This window comes from Toxorhynchites rutilus, chromosome 3, assembly GCF_029784135.1.
Source record: "Toxorhynchites rutilus septentrionalis strain SRP chromosome 3, ASM2978413v1, whole genome shotgun sequence".
Classification (NCBI taxonomy): Eukaryota; Metazoa; Arthropoda; class Insecta; order Diptera; family Culicidae; genus Toxorhynchites; species Toxorhynchites rutilus.
In genome coordinates this window covers 98254555-98274328 of record NC_073746.1, presented here as the reverse complement: position 1 = coordinate 98274328, position 19774 = coordinate 98254555, and the positions used below count along the sequence as shown (strand labels likewise).

The following is a 19774-nucleotide window of genomic DNA, read 5'->3' as shown; positions in this document are numbered from 1 at the left end:
ACGGATTTTGCCGATTTATACACCAAACAAATCGGAAATTCCCTAAGATTTGTTTCATATGCTATACATTACAATCCCATAGTGTATATGGTTTAAATTGATGGAAATTGGAAGCATTCCTATTTACTCATACATTTGTTCTGTCCATTTGTGTGCTTTCCCGAACAGAGCAGTCAATAACGAGCAACTTATCGACGGGCAATGAAGGGGAACTCGTAAGATGTAAAGTCTCCGTGAACAATGGAAAAGAAGAAGAACGAAGGGGAATATTCTCCTAGACTATAAACAGTGGATCTCGCTGAGGCAAACTTTCATTCTTCGTGAGGAAATCGACTGAAGAACATCGTTGCTGGGCGAGCTGGACGGCGAGGGATCGAATACCTTTCTCAAGGCAATGGGGGTGGAGGAGCAATATTATGGATAAGTAGAGTTTTCCAAGGGCCTTTTTGAAGGTTAGAGACGAATGAACTGAAGAAGTTTAAAGTATCAAGCAAGGAAGGAAAGCAAACATTCAGTATCGTTCTGTATTCAAAGCAATGAATATCGCTTGTTCTTTCTTGTGTTGTGTCATCACATGTCTTCGTTTCGGATTGGGCTGTAGATCAAATTACTCACTCGCTGATGTCTCTGGCGTTGCATCAAACTAACGCAATTGCATTAAGGTTCTGAGCTACACAATTGTGTGGGGAATCATCAAGCTAGGCTATCGTCAGCTCACCAAGAAAATAAATATTCAGAAATTTTGTCAGTGGTTTAGTTTCGCATGACGGTAGGAAAACTGTCTCCACAAGCTGTCTTCAAGCATTCGATATATGGATATTTGTGTGCGTACGTGCGTGCTTCATAACCCGTACGCAAAAATAGTGCATCTTCGCTACGCTGAAACCCCATTTGTATCTGCTCCCGTGTCCATTGGCCCTGTAACGTTGCAACAATAGCCCATTTTTTTGAGCTATTATTGACGATTGGTTGGTGTTGCAAATTATGCAGTCGTAATGATAAATATAAACAAGGAGGGGAGATAGTGGGAGGGAAATATTTACGCTAGGGTATCTCTGCTGAAGCAAATATTCAGCCTTTTTCCAAGCAGTTAACATTGTTTGTTTTCTGTCATCAATGCATTGAACTGACGCTATGGTGAAGCAGGTGTTAAGGTTGTACACCAAAAAATTATTTGGGGAATACCAAGTTATTCAATAAGTTATATTATGTTATTAATTTATTTGGGCTCGCGTGCCAGTCGCAAAGCTGCTTTCAACTAGGATTGCATTTGCGCTAATCTTGATCATATTGAAGCAGTGCTACTCTTTTCGAGGTTGTTGAGATTAACAGATAGAGTTTATTTCGTTTATTTTGTCACCAAGAAAGAAAATTTCGTTCTGAAATTTTGTATGTGATTTGGTTTCGCTTGCCAGTAGCAAAACTTTCTCCATTAAGGATGACAGCTGCGCTTATCTCGAGCATGTATTGTTCTGCGAGCACAAGAATGAATCATCAAACAATTATCGTCAAATGATTCTACAATGAAGAAACATTTCAGGGCTACCAAACTGGTAGAATGGTTATTTCAAAATTTTCGTAACACTTTAAAATAATATCCGTTATAAACAAGCGACTTGAATTGAACTACAGCGAAGTTCTTCGTCAACAATGCGGTCGTGTCTTAAACACAACCTCCTGTAATTTTTTCTCGAAAGTCATCTGTCATAGTGTTTTTTTAAGATAACTTTCAAGTTGAACTTCGAAAAAATCGTTTCAACTTGCCCCGGTGTACCTTATAAATTAATTGGACAGCCTCATAAACTGATCTATGATCAGATTTTTCAAATTCTGGAAGCATATAAAAAAAAAAGAAATCAATGAAATACAAGGGAAATATTGATTACTCTGGTTGGTTCTGATATATATGTTGAAAATGCATTAAAAGGTTGCACCCTGTGTTTGTAACACTTCAGATGTTAATGAATTAAACGCTAAAACGAGCCGTATGAGCCTTATCAATCCATATAAAAGTGAACCTACATCTGATGATGTATAGTTCTCAGCTCAATAATAGCGATTAGAAACAAGTAATAATACATTAAAAATGAAAACTGTATTTCTGTTGATCTTAGTGCTGTTGAAGATTATCGACCTTGTTCATTCCAATGAAATGGGAGCTGTCCGTTTCGACGAATTACCACATCCAATTTGTTTCACACTTGCTAACGGCCTACATCGATATGTAGTCGACTCGGCCCTGTTTTGGCGGAAAGATCCGCAGAAAAGACGAATCTTCCGCTTCGATCCCGGTGATCGCGAAGTCCCGGATGCGGCTATGTGGGTTGTAACGTCGGAAAATCCCACGTCTACGGACGTTTACGTAATGAGTATGCGTAGCTCGGGGTTCATGTACGCCAGTGCAGATGGTGACAACGTCAGTGGTGTGTGTCGAAGTGTGTTTTTACGAAAAGATGCCAGAGAAAAACTGGGAGACCGAGCCAAATTCCGTTTCTTTCGAAATAACACAAGTGGGGCATTTCACATCGGGAATGTGGCCACTGGGGAACGATTGGTGAACACACGATTTATGTACAATGATAAATTGGGTGTTGTATGTTTGGATCAGACGCTCACCATATCTCCTGGAACGGAAAAAAATTTCGAGTTCTGGCTCAACTCCTGTGACGACGAATATATTTGGAATAAAGAAAGGGCTAGGCATTGGGGAGGCCAATAATATGTTCTACTATTTCTTACATTTATTTATTGAATTTAGAAAATCTGATGTAATTGTGCTTACAATATCTAAACATTTGCTTTGAATGTTTCTAATAAAGTCGTTGCTCGACGTGATTGCTCGTTGTCAGCTAACATTAGGGCCATTATGTGCAACAAGAGACGACGGCCTTCTATACCATTGAGCTGATTATTCCGTTTCATAAGAGAGTATAATTTCTCATAACCACGAACAGGTTCATAGTATAAATCAATAGCTTCCAGAAAATTCAATACCAACACAGTGTTTTCAGGTTGATCTTCATACACTTCTGTTACAATCCGCTCGTAAGGAAGTTGCGTTAGATCTTTCAAATCTTTCAGAGCGTCTTCGATCCTACCGGCTCTCACGTTTGCAATACACAAACTGATGCGAGCGGAGCGGCTTTCATTTTGGGCTTTTTCTAATAAACTCAAATTGTCGTCTAGTTGCACTTTAAGCGATTGCATTGTGGTGCTCAATTTGTCAATTTCCTCACGATAGCTGCTTTCCACGTCTCTTTTGAGGTTGTCGATTTTCTTCAAAAGGCTCTGAATTTGCGTTTGATATTTGGCCTTGGCACGCTCGTATTGTGTTTGGCTCATAGTATCTTGGTTGAGAGATTTGTAATTTTTAAGCATCGTTTGCACTGTTCCACGGAACTGCCCTAGCTGTTTTGCACACATATCACGATCATCAATCTCTGTCGCATCCCCAAATCTACTGACTGGCTGAGTGTCTTCCATTGCTGTGTTGAGATTCTTGGTGATCCTGATTAATTCATTTATTTCCTGATGAGAAACTGTACAGGCTCCAGCCGGTCTGAATTGTTGGCGTTTCGCACGGATGAGGCTAGCACCAGAAGCAAAACTAGCTGTTAAGATGAAAATTAACAAAACACTTATCCGCGACATCTTGTATTGATGCTGTTATGCACCAGACTGAGTAGGATCGTTATTCTACTGCTGTTCTCTGTTTTTGCATTGATTCTGTCGAGCAATCTTATCAAAATGCAGAACAAGAGACGGCGTTGGGGAAACCCTAGATGACCTCCTGACTGTTTTGCTTTACCTTTACTTAATTTATGAACAAACACTAGTATTGTGAATACTTAGGCGTGAAAGACTAATTATTTTCAAGATCCTGAGAAAAATACAATCATTGCCAACACACATTATGTTCCATAATTATAGAACTAGTTTTATCTGCGTGGAGCGGAAACCTGGTTTCAACATGCCGTAGCTTGGTTGAAAGTCTGCCGAATAGGTTGTGTGAATGGATTGAAAACAAAGGAGTACTTACGCATCATGGACTTGCTGTAATTCATTCATGCTAATAAATGTTAATTTGGCAATTTGCAATGTATTTTTCGTTTGGCTCTATGGTTTTGCAACACCGAAACATTGAATTTTTGAATGTTACACATACGATCAAAATAATAAAAACTATAAAGCTAGTATTATAAACGAAAATGGTAATCATATGCTACCCTATATTCATAATCTTGTTCAATTTTATTGGTTCTATAGTTCTGAAACATTGTGTATTCAGGACACTCCGTTGTCCAACCTGGGCGGCCATTCATTTTCAACATCTCTTTATTTCTGCTACGTCCCGAGACACCATGTCCTCCCACCCACCCTGTCTAACTTTATAAAATTAATAAAAATTTTAAAAAATTATTTGATAGTTTCCAAATTGTTACCGGAATTGGTCCTTTTTGGTTGAGGTACTTTTTAATGCTTGAGGTTTAATTTTTAATAAAATTTTTTCATATGTTCCATCGTACGGTAGAATGTTGTTTTTCAAATAGTCTTGCTTGTACATCTTCAAGTTCATAGTAACTTGTTGGAATACGATACCATCTCTATAAAACGACGTTGGTTTCGATGTATTCCTTTCCCGTTCTCCCATTCTCGTTCGACATTTAGGAAGTGAGTAAAGTCCTGCTGCATCGATCTGAATATGTGGCAATCAGAATGTGCTAATCCTGGAGAGTGCGCTGGGTAGTGTTTGGAAACCTGTTAATGTCCAATGAATCACAATGTGTCATGCTCAGAGATGCCAACCTTCCTAATTTTTCCGGGTTTCCCAGACTTTTTGGCATGTTCCCTGATATCCTGACAAAACATCCTGATTTTGAAACATTATCCTTATGTATGAAAACTATCCATATATGAAAACATAAATATACTAAGATCCCTGTCAAAGTTTTCTTTGTTGAAAATGAGTACGGCAATAATAGCTCTTCGGTTCGTACGTGTATAATGCTTACATAAAACTACTCCTCATTCTCCTGATACAAAGCTGTATCTAACTTTTTTTTATTAATATGTATGATCGTTACAAATCGACTGAATAGGATTCTCCCGAATAAGTGAACAAGTGAAAATCCCGAATCATTTTAACTATGCACAAATGTTCCGAGCTCTTTTCAAAACAGTACTGGATAATCTCATTAGACCGGATGACGATTTTCAGAAATAATAACGAGATTAAGTTTGAGGAACAACATTACCTTGTATGTTGTGTATGTACGAGTAACCGCAAAGTTATTAATGAAAGCATACGTTTCAGAGTGTAAAATTACTCGAGAGAAGTTTTTTGAATTCTAAGTCAATATGACAAGATGTTTTATAACATTTGCTCGTCAGATTCAAAGTAGAATCAGCTTTAATGGTGAAATTATAATAAATACATCTACCATCGAATCAAATTATGTTGTGAAAATTTAAAAAAAAAACTTAACAATTCATCCACGGTTGATATGTTTCTTTATTTGGTGAGTAAAGATTCATTCCAAAGTATGGACGATGAATTCAAAGAAAGTCTTCATATTGATATCTCTGCAATTCACTATAGTGATGCTGTAGGTTTTTGGGAAGAATATAAATGATCAAAAGTTCTCTACAAAATTCTCTCAATAACAAAAACTTTAACTCTGTGACCAGCACAAAACAATCGAGAAAACAAACATGTTCTGAGAGAATATAATTTTAAGCTGTGTGAAAGATGGCTGTCTATTAAATTCACGCCTTTGTTTTGCCAAAAATCAGCACGAGCTTTCCGGACAACCAAACAGGCATTCGGCGGTCAACGATTCGATAACACTGAAGAAATTCGTGACGCAGTTACATCGTACTTCAAAAAGTTGGACGCTACGCACATCGCGCTCGGAATAGAAAAACTCGTGCCACGCTATGAAAAATGCCTCGACGTTACGGCGATTATGTAGAAAAATAGAAAATAAAACGTAGATTACTTTATTTTTCCGCGATTTCTGATGCACTGAAGCTAATTTTTTTAACGACCCTCGTATTTTTTTTCTTTTGGCTTCCATCAGTCACTTTTTAAAATATTAATGCTTAGTAACAAGACTCTCATTATCGAATTTTCCAAACAATCTGCATTCCAGAACCGATCATAAGGAGCGCTGAAGTCAAAGCAGTGCGAGCAGTGCGTCTAGATTCTATCTGAAACATTCATAGATTTTGTAATAATGCGTTTCAGTCTATAACTTTTCTCTGTAACGATCAAGAAAAAAATTAATTATGTGGAAAGATTAATGATTCAATTCTATCTAACTATCTAATTAGCATGATTTTGAAGGTTGCTACTTGATAAACAATCAATTTATTTCAACAGAAATAATTCATTATTCAATCAATCCAGCAAGACGTTGAACAGAAACTTGCACGCAACAAAAACTTTCATCCGCTAACTTTACAAAAGTCAAAACGTGCGGTCCCAGGCGTATGTCTTATAGATTTCTTTCCGATCTTTAAGCTTTTCCCATACAACATCGAGTCTCACTCGTACTTGGACAACATAGGCGCTAAAACGCTCAGCAGAGTAGTGAATTAACTTGATGTGTGACGTATCAAATAATACGGGAAGGTGTTAATGTGTTAAGATGTTCTTCGTCATATACAGAAGTCATTCGCTAGCTGGACTGTCTTCAACTGGACTTATCTATAACAGGGCGTACGTTAACTGGGCTGCAGTTATGTATCAATAATAGATGTCATCTTCAATTTGAAGTTTTGCTTTTGCTGTTTTGGCAGTCCTGTATGCGAGTAAAATTCGATAATTGTATTGATTTTCCGGCCCAATTCGAATGATTCGAGTGATGTATGAAATCTTGCATCTGATTACTTCAATATGTTTACATTCGAAAAAAATCTTGCTAATTTATTTGGTAGAGCGAATTATTGCACACAATTTTGTATTGCATACAACATTCATGGAAACGAAATTGAAAGAAAGAATGTATAATACATGACTCACCTTTCTATCCGCTCGCAAAATATACAAAATATATGTAAATTATTTGTTATTATTATTTCCACTGTTGATGTCGCAGACGAAAAAAAAGCTGGATAAAATTTCCGTCTAATGGTATATATCATAATGTATATCGTAAGAACGATTCTACGTGATATGCATTTGAAATCTGCATGACTCGAACACTTATCAAGCAAATGGAAACCAAATTTGGCATGTGGTTTACGGGGCGAGAAATTGAGGTTCGCACTCTTCCCCCCTCTCTAAGGGCGGGAGGGGGTAACCATACAAATGAAATACAAGTTTCTGCATAACTCGAGAACTATTCAAGCAAATGGGCATGTGTTGGTTTTTGGGAACGAGGAATATAAATTAAAAGATCAATCAACAAACAGTTCTGTGATTGGGCCCATGAACGTTCGCTTAGTAAGAAAACGTGAATGTTTGAAGGTATTGATAACAAAAAATCCATTTTGAGCGGGACGAAGCTAGTGATCTTTTCCAAATGCCAAATGTTTCACTAGAACCCCGCGATGCAAATTGTAAGATAGATATAACATTGCGTGGAGGTCTTTCATACTTCTAGCCAGAACTTTACGATAAGAGCTCCTAGCACTCTTGATTTAGAAATGTAAAAGGAACTACACAGGGGATATATTGACGCTATACAAATGGTGACGTGTTCAATTCCGGTCGAATCGCTAGGAGAGTTTCAATTCGAATTTTTGGTCTCGATCATGTGAAATGTGTTCAGCTAAAGCATTCAACCCAAACACCAATAATTTCATAGTTTTTATACAATTAATGTAGATTGAAAGCTTTTACATTCAATTAGGTGAATAATTCGTGGCTGCAGACGAATATTTATAATTCTAACCGCTTATCTCCAAGACGGGGAATCCACACTTTCGGTGCCTACTTATTCTGCCCCGGCGAAATCTCTTGCTTAGTTGCCTTACTATTTTGCATATGGATGGACGCTACTCGAAAAAAAGAAAATGAAGCATTACGTCCCAGAGCAAACGCAAGAGCTCTTAAGCGGATTGAAGTATAATATTGTGCAAGTTAAAACCAAAACTGTACGGATTGGCGGTGTTGAAAGCCAAATTCTGCTGGTAAGAGCAGACGACTCGTTGCTATGTTTGAAGTACATTCGGGCCACGGAATTATGGCAGCACCAGTGGAATCGAAGTGCAATCTTCAGTTCTTCCGATGAAATCGGTAAAAGTCCTTGGTTGGTAACTAGGGATGGATTCATCGTTGTCCGGACTAGAACTGGTATTCACATTTTCAAATTGGACGAGAACATGCGGCTGAATCTTCTAGCATCCGATGGGCGTTATCACGACATTTACGGTTGGAATCGGTCGGATCATCTTATACTATTTGGTCATTTCTACTCCGATGCAACGAAAATCGGTATCGTGAGCCGTGATAACAGAGGAAACCTTGCTTTCGAAGCGGTAATCAAGGAGGGAGCGTTGAAACGATCGCAACAGCCAATCTGGAAAATGGACACAGATCCGCACATTGGATCGTCCTGGATGGATGAGGATACGGATATCTTGCTGGAATATGTAGACTCTACAGATCAACAAGCGTTTGTGCTACGTACCGCTCATACTTCCCTCAGCATTTTCAAGTTTGGAAGTACCCACAGAATGGAACAAATTTTGTTAACCAACGCAATACCATTTTCCGCGCAACTAGATGATCGAATATTATTTGGACGTTTTTCTCGAGGGGAGAAAACACTTCGAGATATTTTATACTTCAACCAAACTGGAGCTACGTGCTATATATATTCGCAACAATCTCGCGACTACGAGCAAGTGTTCTATATTCCAGAATTCAGGAAGGAACTGGGATGGTCTGCAGTGCATACTGAAGCAGTCAACCTCTATGACATCGAGCGCGATGGAATTGATGAAATTTTCTACGATGGACCATCGGGACTCAATGCGGTTGGTGTGTTGCTCAGTGAATATCTAGTTTTTAATATTTTACACGAGAGTAGTTTCGATGTCTTTGACAGGCATGTAAAATCATACATCATTACAGGGGATAAAAAGTTGATAACGATGGGTGAGAACAGTTTAAAATCATTCGCATTTCGATTGAAAGCAAAGGATTCGTCTGTAAATTCATATTCTGACCAAAATAGTAGCGAACTAGCAAATGAGATGAAAACGAAGCCTTTGATGTTACCTTCGGTTACATTTCCATCAGCTTTGCCTCTACACGATCAGCTCAACGTGGCTTCATTACTATATCCAAGAAATCCTCTTCTGGGAGCTTTGGATTTTACCGTACCTCTCATAGATATTCCGAATGCTTTCGGTCTATCGATAAGTCAGTCTATTAACTTCAGGGAAAGTAGTCCGGCAGATGTTCTAGGTGTTGGTTGGTCCTTCCCGGTAGATTGCATTTACATTGATCGTCGCGGGAGTATTTTTCCGATTGATCACAACTATTACCTAGTGAAGGACGGCTCACAGTCGCAGTTGAAGCAAAAGTTCGACGGGCTCACCAACGAACATATTTCATTTGCATTGGATGATTCTACTGACGTGACCATCAAGTTTCACAAATCACAGAATAGCTGGGAAGTGCAAACGGCCTCCGAAACTCTGTTCTATGGGACGCTGAATAACATAGACTGGATCCAATGGGAGCCAGGTTCGGAAGAGTGGCCGATTGTTGACAATTCGTCGGTTCCCACGAAATTGAAACCAGTCGTTTGGTTTCTTGCGATGAAAAAAGACCGACATGAGAACTTTTTGCGGTATATCTACAGTCCGGAGTATTCTACACTCACTTCTGGAGAGCCCTACGTGCGGACATTGAATCTGCTCAGAATCGTTAGTAACAATGATGATTCTGTTCGGTTTGCTTATATTGAGAATAACAATTCGAAACTTCTGTCTGGTTTTCTTGTACGAACAAGGGATTACACACAAGAAGTTAAATTTGTTTATAGTACGGATAGCTCAGCTACACGACTGGCAGCGATAACTCAATTCGAAACCCCAATTCTCGAGTTCAAATACAATGGTCCTAAGGAAGCCTTAACCGAGATTCATTATCCAAACGGTCTTGTATCAAAATTTTCCTATAATTCCATACAGTTTCCGGCCGCATCGGTAGCGAACAAGCTGCAGTTCTTCTCGGATGCACAAGTTAGATATGGACCGAATTATATGATGGTCGGGGGTAAAACAAAATCCGGTCAGGTTCACATTAAAGCCCGAGACATTGTAGGATCAGATACCACGCAAATGTCGGGTCTAGCATTCCCCCATTTGGGCAAAGAGGTAGTCATAAATTTTGAGATTCTAACTGCCGAGCTCTTCTTCCTCGTGGTGCTGACACACGCTAATCATAAGGAGATTTGTCTGTTCCGACAGACAACTCAGGGCTGGTCGTCGGAGGCCTCATACATGAAGCTCTCCAAAGAAAGTGTGTTTATGGTCGGAAGAACTTTTATTCTGATAAGAAGTGGCAGCAAGCTTGCCGTGCTACAGCTGATAAACAATCGATGGGACATTAAACCGGTTTTGAACAATCTTTCGGAGGATATAATAGTGCAAGCTTTCTCCTATGCCTATGTAGTTTATGATGATCTGGAATTATCGGTAGGATTTCAAGATTACGACGGCGAGTGGATTACAAAAACGGTTCTGATAGGTACAAATCTAATGAAATCTAGTCTACTGGTGTTCGATCAGTTTGATGTGGATCAAAAAACGATCGAACTTCTCAAATACGAATTTAAAAAAGGGACACTTCATATACATCACAATGCTATAATTATAAGAACATTGAGCTTACAAGGACAAAAGTTGTTTTTGAATGTTCACTTCAGAGTTTTCAACGCTAAATACGACCTGATACATCATGAAACCGTTTCTGTTTTGGTAGAAGATTTAAGTCGGTATCTACTAGAGCTCCCGCCGATGAACGGAAATAATTTCAAACTTGGGTACACGCAAATGAATGGAAAGTTTAAACTAAGCGTGAAAAGTCATACAGGATCCATAATTGACGAAATTAAGCGAATTAAGGAAGACATTGAAACGGAAATACGTCAACATCCAGGTGCCTCCGAAGCGGAAAAAAACAAATATCGTAACGAGAGCTACCAAAAGCTGGACTCCGATCTTCAGCAAATTTACAGGAACATAACAGTGGCAGTTCCTTTCGCAATCGATCCAGCCAAATTTGGAGTGTACGTTAACAGTGATCATGTAGTAGCTGCCTCGCACAAATTTCGATTCGATGGACTCCGTTGGAACAAGGAAAAGATTGGTCAAGAGACAATAACTTTATCAAAATTTGAAATGAAGTTAGGTGACTCGATAGTTCTTGCTAAACCGGAGAAAAATGAAACTTTCAAATTGTACGACACAGCGAATGGGAAGAAATTGCTCCTGGATCTGCTTACAGACAATGGGAATGATCTTTTCCCATCGTATCCAGCTTTTGTCGGTGTTCAAAAGCCCAACGAACGTGGTAAGATTTTCACCTTCGAGAATAAACGATTACACTACCTTCCGGATGGTGAGGTGATAAGTAGGATGAGCAATCCTTACGCGCTCATAACGACTACTGAGGATGGGAAGGAGATCACCATCAGGTCGCTGAAATCATTCCTCAACTACCGTCAGAGCGTTATCATAAAGCAGGAACTTATCCACTCCAAGCATGATAAACGCTCCACCGTGTTCGAATATGATTCCACCAAAGTGAAGTCCTACTCTGATGGATTTGCGTTCACTAAATCCAAGGTTTTGCCTGGTGGGAAATCGGAATTGTATGGATGGTATCAGGAGGCGTTCAATTTGGCCGACACTAGAAACAGTAGCAAGATGGCGTATAATTCCAAAGGGATTGTCGTTAAGACCTTTGAGCCTAGTGAAGGCGAAGAGCCGGAAAAAATTGACGACGATAAGTTTTTGACTGATCGTCGCAAGCGACATAAAATCGTTGATTTCCGGCCCTATAGCATATCACAGGAAGTGGTGTCATACTATGGATTTGAACCGTATGAAGTCAATCGAATAGGCGGATTTAAGAAATGGGCATTCGACGAAAAAATGATTGTGGAGGAGGATTCGAATCATTTTCTCAGACTACAGTTGGGATCATCCATTTCTGGGCGATTGGAACCAAAGCTTAGAAATGTTTCTTTTCTGGTATCTTGCTGGATGCGAGCGAACCAAAGTTCCACCATTCCTGGAAGGCTAAGTACAAGAATAACTGGCAGCGGTAGAATGTTACAACTTATAGAAGGCAAGGTACAGCGGACAATTGCGGATTGGAGCTACGTAGAATCATTTTACGAGGCCGACCCTAAGCACGGCCAAGTCGAACTTGACATCCGAATAAAAAATACCGGCTCATCTCCATTGGATGTAGATCATCTACGAGTGACTCCGATGAATTTTGACTTTGAAGCTAACATCTTTGATCGGAGGAATGGTAAAGTACGAGCTGTCTTAAAGAACTCCGGTGCTTTGCAGCATGTCTTGCATGATCCTTTTGGGAACATCGTTGCCCGAATTTCCGAGGTTGGGATTGTAGATAACTATGCCCTGAAATCCCGAAACTATTGCGTTCGGAAGAATGGAAGTTTGAACTCACGCGTTGAAATGAAGCCAATGTTAGGTGAAATTGAATACACGAATGCCAGACTAGTTGGTCAGGTACACAAATCGTTGAAGTATACGCCGCACGTTTTCGTTGTTCGATTCTTGTACAAGTTTGAAGGTGTTGGAAGCATAGTTACCCAGCTAGCCCAGTTCGCTATCCGTATGGAACGAAATACGAGACAAACGATCATAAAAATAACTGGTAACGACTCATTTACCATTGATTCGGAGGGAGAATTTACTGTACTGTTAACGAAATCGTTCATTGTTGTTTGGATACAAGGACATCTCGTAAGTGAGAATAAACACAATACAACGCCGGAACAATTGTCTCATGTCGTGTTCAAAGTCTCCGGACAAGCGTCACTTTACGAGAATATGTACTTGTATGACCCGATGGTAAACCTATATTACCTCAATAAATTGGGTCTGACTGTCCAAGAGATTGAATTGAAAGACCACGATAGCGTTAATATGCGGCAAATTATCTACGATGATCTCGACCGGCCTATCATGAAGACCAAATGGACTGAATTGAAGGCGTTCAATGGATCGTTACTCAACTATAATCCAAATTTTATCACGAGCCTAGATAAAATCTTGGCCACAGGAAAGGCCGAGGGATTAGTAAATGAACGAAATCCTGATTGCGAAGGTTATCCGTACACACGGATATCCTACCGCGATGATCCGCTGGAAGCCAAAGCCGCTTTCGGACTTCCCGGGAAGGAATTCGCAGTGGAAGGACCACTCAGCATCAAATATGGATCGAATCTAAACATTTCCTTCCTGAAGGTGTTATTTCCGGCCGCTCGAGGATACAGGCATGATTTCGAACTACATTCCGGAGGTACCCTGATGATCCGGGTATACGATGCGCGGAAAAACAAAGTGGCAGAAGTGGTCAGGGTTATTGGCCATGATCATCGCTTGACCACCTTTGAATACAACGATCAGAACCGGTTGATCCGAATGTTGCCACCAAGCTATCATCAAAGGGTGAATACTTTCGCAAGAACCACTCCTTTCGATGAACAGGTTTTCAGCGAAAAAGAGGCTAGACTGAGAGAATTGTGGAGTGTGCAGTATCGATACGACGATGAAGGACGCCTTATAGAGAAAGTTACCCCTGATTCAGGAAAACAAGAGTTTATGTATTCGAAGGAAGGCTTGTTGCGATTTTTCACAAACAGCGATCGAGAATCGTCGTTGAATTATACCATCTATCACACATACAGATTTGATGGAAATGTCATAGAAAGAGGATTACTGAATTTTCGAAAAAGTGAGCTACCGACATATTTGCCTAATTATTCGATTTTGCCTAAATCATCAAACTTTGCGATGTTCGATTTTGGGGAGAACGAGATTAGTCCATCGTATCGGAGCCGAGTAATAAAATCCAGAAAAGTTTCCGATGGTGTTATGATCACCGAAACACTCATTTTCGATGAGAATAAAAACCTGTTGAATCAGATATTCGTATCACCGAATAGTTCTATTTCGGTAGATTATCGATACATGAATGATAAACTTGTTCAAATGACCTATCCAATTGCTTTCGACGAAAACCCCTTGAAAATATCTTACGATTATAACGCGAAAGGATTGATCAAGGAGGTTCGCATTGGGAAAAAAATCCTCGCATCCATGAGCTACACTCCTCTGGATAGTGTGAAAGAGATACACTTCGAACCCCAAGATTCCTATGGTTATAAGAGGACATTTACATATAACCAGCCAGGGTATCTTTCCAAAATCCAAGACAACTTCTTGAGTGAAACAGTGGACTATATCAGCGGTGGCTATGGAAGTGGATCTTTCGGTGATGGAACAGTTTCCGTCACTACCTTCAACGCAACATGGCATACTCGTAGTAATCTAAGACTAATAAAGCTAAATCCAACACATTTCACGGCTAATCACACCACGACGCAACAAGCGGCGCTTTGTTTCGAATCGCTGAAGAGAACGGGACATTTGGATAGCCTCAGCAGACCCCAAAAAACTCTTTACCCCGCCGAAGAACTTAAAATGCCACTCATTTGTAACACAGGAAGCAGAGCGTACCACATTTCATCAATACTTACGACCAATGGGTTTCCAGAGATCTATGGTAACCGCTACGATTACGAAAATCATAAACAGCTGATAAAGGCAAAATATTTCCAAAATTCAAACGAAAAATCTCTCAATCCTCTAACCCAGCTTACTTTCTCGCAGAACATCCGTGGGATTAATGCCGCTGAATCGAGAGATATTTGGAGTTCGTTGAAGGGCGCCGGCTTCATTATAACAGACTGCAGCAATAGCAAATCGTGTCACGCTCTCCCCGGTATGTCCCTGTTTCACCCAAATATTACGAACCATGTTTACGCCACAGTGCTTGAAACACTTTTTGCGAAAGTCATCAGAGCACGCAAGGATCTCTCGGAGCAAGTATTCCAGATCATCTGTGAAGTTTGGCATGGAGACGATGAAATCAATCGAAGTCGCATCTGTAGAGGAATTTGGAAGGAACTACAGTCCCTCCAGATTGTTGGTACCCGATCAGACAAGTCAACGAGTTCGTTGAACCCTGAGCTTAAGGAAACTTTGAAAAAATATTCACGGTACCTGGGCGAAATCGTTTTCACACTGCACGATCATTTCTCGAAATCTCTGAGCAGCTCCGATGGCGACGTTCAGTCGTATGATATTGATCCCAACGGGAATCATGTCCACTTCTATACTGGATTCAAACGCTACCGAATGGAGTACCACCAAAATACAAACAAGATATCCAAAGTTTACTGCACTGATTTGAGGTCCGAAGGAATGCGTGAGGTTGAGTATCCGATGAAACACAATTTCGAAGGCAGCGTTACGTACGCGACACACAAAGGAATCGACAAAATTGTGTACGACCCGTTGATGAACAGAGCCACCCTCATTGAAATGTCCGATGGACGCAAATTGATATTTCGATACGACGTCCGAGGTGAGAGGATATTTAAACAAGTCAGGGACAAGAACGATGACATTTTGCAAGAGAAATATTACGTGCGAGATATTAAAGGGAAGTGTCTCGTCGATTATGACATAACACATTTCAAGGACAACAAACAGGTCCACGTCCGTAGCTCCGCATATATTTACTCAGAAGCTACTCTTATTGGGTTTATGCGCGATGGTGAGTTTTACAGTGTATATGCGGATCACGAGGGTTCCACTCGATTGGTCATCAAAAACGGTGAGGTCGTTGCAGCGTATGATTATTATCCGTACGGACAGATACTTCGAGAGTACAATAGCCTTCCGGAGGGAGGAATAATGTACCGCTATACCGGACAGGAATGGGATGAAGAAACTGGACTCTACAACTTCCACGCACGGTTATATGATCCCGAAATTGGTCGTTTCTATCAAATCGATCCGAAGGAACAGTATCCAAGCCCCTATGTATATGCCGGAAACTCTCCCATCTCTATGGTGGATCCAGATGGTCAGTTTGCTTTCCTCATTCCCATTATAGCCCTTGCCGTAGTTGGTGGCTACTTTGGAGCTTCGGCTGCTAACAATTCATTTAACCCTACCAAATGGAAGTTACGCCCAACTCTGATAGGAGGAGTTTTGGGTGCTCTTTCCGGTGCGCTAGCACCCACAGGTATCGGTGCATCTTTCACCTTCCTCACGACCACTGTTGGGATGTCAGGGATACTGGCGGGAACAGTTATAGCCGGTACGACAATCGGTTTCGCCTTCATTGGTGGTGCATCGGCAAATAAAAATTGGAATCCGGCTGAATGGAATTGGTCCAGCCCGGGAACGTGGAATTCGTTATTCTCAGGAGGGCTTATAGGGGCAACTTTATTCGCGGGGATTGCAGGGGTACATAAACATTATATGGCTCTAACGGGAATTGAAAAAATAGTTTTTGTAGGAGTTGTTACCGGGAGCTCAACTGGCGTCGCCCTTTTTGCGGGATCGCTCACCAACGATGGGAACTTTAAGTTTTGGGAATGGGATTGGAAAAATCCCGATACCGTATGGATGTTAACCCTAGGGGCTACCTTTGGAATGTCAGTCTCACCGGATCTACACAATATACAGAAAAGTATCGTAAACAATGTTAAAAATTTGAAAGAAGTAGTTAATACCTTTAAGACTGGCGATATGAAGTTATTTTTGTCGGATGCGAAGGCTTATTTAAAAGATACGCAAGCTTTGGTGGGTCAGGCAAAACAGACTTTCTCAGATCTGGCCAAACAAATGATACGATCTAGGGGTAGTGGTCTAGCACAGATGCTGGTCGTTAGATCAAATCAGAATGATACTTTTGTACAGGAAGTTATTGACACTGTATCATCAGCTTTGGTCGTGGTATCTGGCGGAGTGGATGAAGATGGACAAGATATAAAAAATATGAATGAACGTGAAGGTTTACGAATGAAACGGAGCATCAACTGCTGTCAACTCCAACAGTTCAACCAGCACAATGATCCAGTTAAAGATTCACACACGAGTATGTTGAACTCTTGTGGAACATTATCGTCGCCGTTCGATTATATATTTAGCACAATTTACGCTCGTATCAAGTATTTCTTCAGTCCACATGAATACTCATCTGAGCCATCAGGATTAATTCGTCGAAGCTTCGAAAGAAACCCACGCAATGCCTATATACTTCGAAATTGCTATCATGTTGAAGTACAAAGTGAAACTCAACGCGTGCATTGCTACGGCTATGATTCACAATACATAATATTCTCGAAATCCAACCCAGGAAAATATATCACTGAAGATTTCTACTCACATTGCAGCCCTATCGAATACGCCGCGCAACCATCCGTGGTATGTGATGGGGAAAGTAGCTCACTGCTTTTCACACCAAATGTAACAACCAATCCTCTGGATCATCTCAATGGATGGCTTATGTTGACATTGATCGCTCCCATTGCTTATGAAAATATCAAAAGCTACCTGAGCTCAATCCTAAAGCCATCATCAAGCGAAAAAGAACCGATGAAGCTCGCAGAAGATCCAGAGGTTAATGTTGAATACCTAACGCAGAAAGTTAATAACTTGAGAAATATGATTTATTCATCAAAACTCGAGCGCAAAGAACGAATCATATGGGCTGAACATATTTTCGAAGATTTGTTGGAAGATTTCAAATATTATTCTGAAAACTCTCAAATTGGTAGCTCGGAAGATTTGTTGGATCGTGTGAAGGCCTTAGAGGAAGAGTTAGTGGAAACTTTCGCGTGGTCATACATAGCTGAGCCCAAATATAACGTTATCCCCCCTGTAGTGTCATTATCAGCAGTGAATAATGACTTGAGCATGGTCCATAGAAATACTTTCAATAATGCGAATGATCGATTAAGAATTGAAGCTCAGTGATTACATGCACTGTTTTCGTAGCTGTAAGCGTAATTAAATTTAGTTCATTACTTTACTAAGACTAATTATTACATGACCCAAATATATGTTTTCCTTAAAGCTATCGATCTTCGTGTGTGATTGTACCTATGTCCTTATACCCTCCTTTTCATCCATTGCGAGCGATTGGCCCCCTTGGTATAAACAGTAAAATAAGTTGAAATGTAAATATACAATAGATATACGAATAGATTTAAGAATCGAGTGTGATCATCAACATTGTAACAATTCCCTTGTATCCCATCCCTTTCCTGAAAGAATATGTCACCCTCTAAACTCGAGTAAACCGCGAGTAATCGGTTTTCCACCTTACTAACCATAGTGTTAGGAAAATTATTTATGTATAGTTTTAAAACATATATTCAAGAATTCGGCTCCTTTAAACTAATGTAACTGAGCCTGTAAAAATAAACGATTTATATATATATTTACTAAGACTGCATAATTATTTCAATCCATTTTACACATAGAGGCGAATGAACTGCAAAGTTTAAAGCCTCTTAAAAACAAAGAAAGAAAGAAATTTTACACTTAAAAATGTTTTTTTTCTTGATCTATCCAACAAATATGAAGATTTGTATAAAATGTGGACATAAGAAGATAATATTATATCTAATAGTATAAGAACTATTTCGTAACTATAATTATTTAAAATATACCTGCCTAAAACATATCACACGAATCATGATGGGAGTAAAGACAACATCTTTACTGTTTTCTACATGATAGGGTAGGAAGGGGGAAGACGGCCACCCGGGGTAAGAAGGCCACTCTCTAGATTATTGAAACAATCAACTATTGGACAATTATAATATATTAGTTTGATGTATTGCATTCCACTCAATCATGTATACCCATTTTTGCGTGTGTATAGGTGAAAAATCATGATAAACAATAAAGATAAACTTTTCAGATGGCGACGAGCACCGATTTGTTATTTTGCTTGCAAGAAATTTAGTGTTTTAGTGGTGAATATGGACATGTCCTGTGAAACCAATGTTACAGTAGTAAACACACAGGCCTGTTGAGTGTGTTTGTATAGAAAACGGTATGTTTTTAAAGCATTTCATAGAATTATTGAGACACTTTTGCTTGCCTCATAGCGGGGGCAAGGTGGCCACTATTGTAAGAGATGTGATTTGCCACATTTGAACGCGCCTAATTGACGAATTTAATGAGAACATCACACCACTTGAATCATTGGTTGAATAACTCAAGGAGCATTCGTGATAAATTTGATGTTTTTTTTCAGATACCAAATATAATAATTTTTTTTTATGATAATTTCGCAAGGGTTACACATTAAGCACGTTATAGGTAATTCAGGGAAAATAATACCTCCCACTTCTGTCATGCTTGATCTAAAATACAACGACCTTGATATGTAGCACAATATTTCCGGATACAACCATCCTCTATACGTCTAGATTCACGAATCATTTCATGTGGCCATCTCACTCTTAGTGGCCAACTTGACCCGTCATGATTTAAGTAGCACCTTTTTCACACCTATTTTGATTTATCATATAACATTCTAAAATAGAAAGAAAAACTTTTGGAAGTCAACGTGATTGTGGAAAACATCCTAATTCATCAATTTTGTATACATTGTTTTTAATTGTACTCTATGCTTAGGGTGGCCGTCTTCCCCCGTCTTCCCCTATTATTTCCCTTCTCG

At 39.7% G+C, this 19774-nt stretch overlaps 2 protein-coding genes across 2 annotated transcripts; one reads left to right on the top strand and one right to left on the bottom strand.

Annotated features, from left to right (window-relative positions):
- Positions 1 to 2659: 2659 nt before the first annotated feature.
- Positions 2660 to 3721, bottom strand: LOC129775038 (uncharacterized). The gene has a single exon (XM_055779213.1). The coding sequence runs from the start codon at positions 3649 to 3651 to the stop codon at positions 2788 to 2790; it is 864 nt and encodes a 287-aa protein (XP_055635188.1). The 5' UTR covers positions 3652 to 3721; the 3' UTR covers positions 2660 to 2787.
- Positions 3722 to 7985: 4264 nt separating this feature from the next.
- Positions 7986 to 18164, top strand: LOC129775036 (uncharacterized). Its single transcript, XM_055779208.1, has one exon. The coding sequence runs from the start codon at positions 8020 to 8022 to the stop codon at positions 18055 to 18057; it is 10038 nt and encodes a 3345-aa protein (XP_055635183.1). The 5' UTR covers positions 7986 to 8019; the 3' UTR covers positions 18058 to 18164.
- Positions 18165 to 19774: the final 1610 nt, after the last annotated feature.

What these genes read in the sequence shown, in the direction of transcription:
- LOC129775038 (XM_055779213.1), bottom strand. Translation starts at nt 3,651, where the DNA reads ATGTCGCGGATAAGTGTTTTGTTAATTTTCATCTTAACAGCTAGTTTT.
- LOC129775036 (XM_055779208.1), top strand. Translation starts at nt 8,020, where the DNA reads ATGAAGCATTACGTCCCAGAGCAAACGCAAGAGCTCTTAAGCGGATTG.